Source organism: Cryptomeria japonica, chromosome 11, assembly GCF_030272615.1.
Source record: "Cryptomeria japonica chromosome 11, Sugi_1.0, whole genome shotgun sequence".
Taxonomy (NCBI): Eukaryota; Viridiplantae; Streptophyta; class Pinopsida; order Cupressales; family Cupressaceae; genus Cryptomeria; species Cryptomeria japonica.
The window spans coordinates 631,760,350-631,766,481 of NC_081415.1; the positions used below are offsets into that span (position 1 = coordinate 631,760,350).

The window sequence follows — 6,132 nt, forward strand, 5'->3', positions numbered from 1 at the left end:
TTGTTTTAAGGCTATGAATTTGACCTAAATAGTTGTTAATAATAGATTGGTAAGTACATTGGTGAAGCTTTGAATACTACTTAAATGAATAAGAGCATGAGAACACCATCTAGGTTATATCCAAGAGAAAAAAATTATTGGCACGTATACTTTAGCATGCATGTTTCATGTAGATTTTCATGTATACTAAATTAGAGGTAAAATATAGGTTAAAAATATGCATACTTCATGCCTTTTGACTCTTTGTTTTAGAATCACCTTGGATATGCCAATAAATATGCTAGGTTTGTAATCAAGCTGGGTCAATTTGGTGCTAAATATGGCAAAAGTGCATAGAAATATTCCTCTTCCAATCACTCAAGCCTTTATCCATTTGTATATGGAATCATTCATCATTCACACATCCCATATTAAATTTCACTTGTAGCTAGGTGGGATTATTGATGTGATTATTACATTTGTAGCTAGATGAAACTATTTGATTATGTAGCTAGATGGGATTATTGGGGTGATGTTATCCCTCATTTAAAAAAAAATAATTACTATGTATATGAAGGCTAAAATGTCTTGAATTTAGCTATTGTTTCGTTAACTTGCACACCAAAATCACCTAAATTAGGATGTATGTATTCATATTTAAAGATATGTCATAGGACCCTAAGGTTATATGATGTAAAAAGGATAATTTTAAAAAACATAGATTATTAGTATTCATTGCATATCATTCATTCAAATGATGTAAATTGTAAATGACACAAAACATAATAAATATTAGATGTCTATGATTATCCAAGAACTAATATTACATGACTCTTTATTTTAGACATGTTGTATCATATGTGTCTTCTAATCTCGTGAACAATAATTAAAAAAAGGCAATTGACTAAGGTATAAGGGGAAGTTAGTATATTTCCATACCCTAATATATAAAGTTATCAAAGGCATTATTGAACATCACAGGTCTGAGATCAAATATTATGCAAAGGAATTCAAGAATCACAAGTTTCAAATAAGGTCATGGATTTTGAAGTTCATTCTTTGCTAGTACAGTTTCATCTTGAGATTTAGAACACCAAATTTCAGTTGTCCACAACTATGATTACATTTTCCAAATTCCTATCCTATATGTAGTTGATGTCTACTATAATACATCAACTACAATGTAAAGAAAAAGATAAGTAAACTCTTAGCCTTATTTCTCTATTACTCATGCTTTACAATTATATTAAACTCATTTAAATTTATTGATTTAGATGTAATTTTTTTAATTTATATTTTCTAAAATTTTTATTGAGAGGAATTGATAGCTTAATCCAAGACGCGGAGCTTAGCTCTTTATAGTGAATATAAATAAACCCTTAACCTTATTTATTTGTTACTCATGTTGTACAATTTATATTAAACCCATCTAAATTTATTGATCTAAATCTAATTATTTTTTTAATTTTTTTTTTTAATTATTTTTATTGACTTAATGATCTCGAGCTTAAATCTTTATAGAGTGAGCACCTTCCTCTTCCATCATAACCTCTTGAACAATCTGACCCTCATCCACACCATGAACAAATGAAAAGTTGAACCCCTAACATGGACTATCTAAAAGAGCAGTTAAATCAGAGAAGGCTAACCCACGAATCAATTTAGATATAATTTATTAGCAAAATGACATATTGCAAACCTTGCTGATCACATATTGTAGACCTAGCTGATCACATCTTGGAGACCTGCGTATTGATTTAAAAATATAATTAATGATGAATTTGCTGACTTGTTTGTCCCCAAAACTGTGGATAAATTACAAAGACTTTAAGCAAAGAACATATCTGATTCTCAAATACGATGGGCGCATTCAGAAAACAGTATTATACAAAAACAATAATAACCTTTTATTATATTCAACACACAGCAACAGCAATGGGTTATTTTACAATGTAATTCACACTAATAAACTCAAAGAAATAACGAATAAATGAAATCCCTCAGTGAGAAGAGAAACAGAAAAAACGCTCCATCTGCATAACAACTCAGCTATTGTCTTCCCAAAAATAAATCTATCTATCCACGTCCACTTTGCACTTCTTCCTCTGGAAGGTCGTTGCAGTCGTTTCATTCAGCGGCGCAGAGAATCGGCACTTCACTTTCAGCTTGTAATGACGGCTTTTAAATCCGCCCACCTTGAAACGAACACGAGATCTCAATTTGACTTCCATGTCGACCACATCCCCTGTATTCGAAGACGACGACGACGCAGCAGAAAGAAAAACAGGACGCAAAATAGTGGTATTTTTATGGCCCTGATAAAATTCATGCAGCCCAGTGGCCGCAATACTTTGTTCTGCAGAAAAGGGAATCGCAAATGCATAGATGGTGTCATAATAGATGCCCATCCTTCTATTCCCATTCCGAACGGTCATATTCAAAGCGATAGTACTGTTGTTACTGAAATTAACATCGTCCACGTAGAATTTGGGCTTTGTTGGGCGCACGACTAACCAGATAACAAGCGCTGCAACGCCGATGAGTATTACGAGGCCGATGATGAAATTTATAAGGAATTTTAAGAAACATGGCATTCCACGCCTTCGTTTGGGGAGTATGTAAGCTGCAGTGGGTGATGGAATTGGGGCTCCGTTTCCCCCTGCTGAATAGTACCCTCCATTGAAGGTCGGACCAGGTTTAGCGCCTTCGCCCATCAATTCTTTCTCTAAAACAAGATCAAATCTACCAGAAGAAATATAAGCCTTCGCTCAGAGTTGGATTCTAAATGTGTTTAGATAACAAAATGAAATCTTGCAGAAGAAAGATGTGAATATGTGGGAAAGGAATGGGGTATGGGGAGTAAATATAGGAGGGGTGAGGAAGTTTCTGCGTAGTTAAAAATGATGACCAAGTTTAGTTTTGGGACGCGGTTTCAACTTTGTACAACGCGGTTGGGCTGCTAATGGAAACACCGTCGATTGATTGCGTGTGGGGAAGATTTTTCAGTGGCGTTCTTTATCGTAATTGCCTCATCTCAGACTTTATCTTCTCGCATTCCAGAATACTTATACGGGAAGGTTCTGTTATTGCCAGGTGGTTCGAATTTCATGGTTTTATGACTATTCTCACAACGGTTTCTCAATGTGTTTCCCATAAGATACTAGAATATATATTGAAATTAATAGAGAAGAGTTTCTTGACTTTTGGGTTAGCTCATTCAATTTCAGTTGTTATTTTAGGCAATTCAGATCGTGATCCATGTATTGATAAGAATCTGTTGTACATCGTTGAAAAGCTATCCATATCTCTGAACTAATCTCTTTTCCAAGAATTTGTACCAGTGGATCGCTTTGCTCTTCACAAGGCAGTTTTTTTCTTAACCATAATTGTTTATGATTTTTTTTATAAAAGTTAAAAATTTTAATTGCTGCGGATATTCTTTAAGCTTCTCTCATCTTTCCTCTTTACTCTCATCTTTCCTATGTTAAATTTCCTTCTCTTACATCAGCGACGCGACATCGAAAACTTATCACTTTGCACTTCATTAAAGGTCTGTGAGCGAAGATTTCTTCAGCATTTCAGAAGTTATTCGTACTTCGCCTCTACCATTCTCTGTAACATTAATCCGTGCCTTTTATCTCTGAATTCGATGAAAACATCAATTACTTGTTACACAAATATCAATGAAATCATCCATGCCCACGACTACATTCAATGGCCTTTATTTTTGGATTAAGGTTGGGGTGTACATTGTAATTTATCTTTTAGCTCACCCTCCCTCAGATTTTAGGAGGTTCTATATTAATGGCACCTCTCATATCCTTTTTTCTAGATTATATTCATGATTATTAGGCTTAAGAATCTCTTGTAAAATAAGTGGAAGTATAAATAATGTGTTAACCATGTCGCTAGATGAACTTTTATTATAAAATAGATAATTCATGGGAAAAGAGGGTTCATTTATGCTATCTATAACACATTCAAATATACCACTATGGTACATTAAACGTTCATCATTAGGTCAAAGAATAATTTTTGAATTAAATCTAAGTTAATAATATAATATAATATAATATAATAGAAAATGTGCATATCAATTATACATCAACAAAAATATCATAGATATTAAGTTGAATGATGAATATATCATATTTTTATTGAGAATGTGAAGTCTAATGGTTATATGATCATTCCTTTTCTATGTCTCTTCATTTGCTAACTGTCTGTTCATATTTAAAGAGTTAAACATTTGCATAAATGACGAGGGTACATTATGTATGGTTTATGAGAAAAACAAAGAACAAAGATATTGCCCTACTTACCTGTGTATGTAGTCTTTAATGGTGAACCACAAGAGTTTATCGTGTTATGTATTATTTTTTTGTTCTCTTTTTTTTGTTTAGTTTTGATGTCACTTTATCTATTCTTTAAACTCAACAATTGCTATTAGAGCTTAGGAGAAGCTATGGAATTTTTTTTGAAGAAATTGAGGAAATATGGAAGAAGAAAATAAATGGAGAATTGAAAAGTTCTTAGGGGAAAACTTTGGAATGTGGAAGCTATAGCTAGTGCAAAAGGACCTTGCAATAGCATTGAAAGGAAAGGAAAAAAAATCTAACTACAATGCTCGATGGGGAGTGGGAGAAATTGGACAAGAAGGTAGTGGCAACAATAGTTTTTTCTCTCTTCAATAATGTGTTGTTTAATGTTGCAATAGAGAAGATAGTGAAAGGTTTTTTGGAACATTTATCCAACATGTATCAAATGGATTTTGCATCAAATAAAGTTTTTCTAATGAAGAAGCTAGTGAGTGGTACTAAAGAGGGGTTAAATTTGGAAGAGTATGCGAATGAGAAGAAGAAAATGGAGGATTTGAAAGAAAAATCTGAGCTATTGTGTAAATCAGTTAAAGAGATTTTGGGTGATTGAGTTGAGAAGATCATAGTTTCTGATGATGTGGTGGACTCTTCTTATTGCTTGGTTATAAGAGAATATGGAATTATGAAGTTTCATGCCCTCAGGGGCAAATTTGGTATGTGAATTAAAGTAGAAGATTCTTAGTTGTTCAATTTTATTGATTTTGACTCTTTATTTTTGGGGGATCAAGAGTTGATTGGAAGATGAAATGTCAAAATGATCTTATTATTTTTTTGTATAGCTATGAATTTGAGCTAAATGGTTGTTAATAATAGATTGGCAAGTAAGTTGGTATACCTTTGAATACTACTTGAATGAATAAGAGCATGAGAACACCATCTAGGTTATGTCCAAGTGACAAAATATACTTTAGCATGCATGTTTCAAGTAGATTTTAATGTATGCTAAATTAGAGAAAAAATATAGATTAAAAGTATGCATACTTCATGCCTTTTGACTTTTTGTTTAATAATCACATTAGATATGCCAATAGATATGCTAGTTTTGTAATCAAGTTGGGTCAATTTGGTATTGAATATGAAAAAAGCATAGAAATATTCCTTCTTCCAATCCCTAAAGCCTTTATTAATTTGTATGTATCATCATTCATCAGTCCATGCATGCCATATTAGATTGCAGTTGTGATTATGTAGCTAAATGCAATTACTAATGTGATTTCATCCCTCATTTAAAAAAAAATGAATTCCTACACATGAAGGCTAAAATTTCTTAAATTTGGCTATTGTTCCATCAACTTGCACACCAAAATCACCTAAGTTAGGGTGTATAATTTCATATATAAAGATATGTTATAGGACCAGGTAGTGTTATATGAAGTAAAAATGATAATTAAAAAAATCATAGATTATTAGTATTAATTGCATATCATTCATTATATGATGTAAATGAAATATCAATTGTGTATGATTATCCAAGAATTAATATTGCACGAATCTTTATTTTAGGCATGTTGTATCATATTTGTCTTCTATTCTTGTGAACAACAATTAAATAGGGGAAGGTAACTAAGCTATAAGGGGAAGTTGGTATATATTCCCATACCCTAATATAAGAAGTTATCAAAGGCAATTTTGAATATGACATGTCTAAGATCAAATATGTGTATGATTATCCAAGAATTAATATTGCATGAATCTTTATTTTAGGCATGTTGTATCATATTTGTCTTCTATTCTTGTGAACAACAATTAAATAGGGGAAGGTAACTAAGCTATA

General features: G+C 32.2%; 1 protein-coding gene across 1 annotated transcript; it reads right to left on the reverse strand.

The window, feature by feature from the left end:
- Positions 1-1,863: 1,863 nt before the first annotated feature.
- On the reverse strand, positions 1,864-2,821 carry LOC131063089 (NDR1/HIN1-like protein 10). The gene has a single exon (XM_057996863.2). The coding sequence runs from the start codon at positions 2,691-2,693 to the stop codon at positions 2,052-2,054; it is 642 nt and encodes a 213-aa protein (XP_057852846.2). The 5' UTR covers positions 2,694-2,821; the 3' UTR covers positions 1,864-2,051.
- Between the last annotated feature and the right edge of the window lie 3,311 nt (positions 2,822-6,132).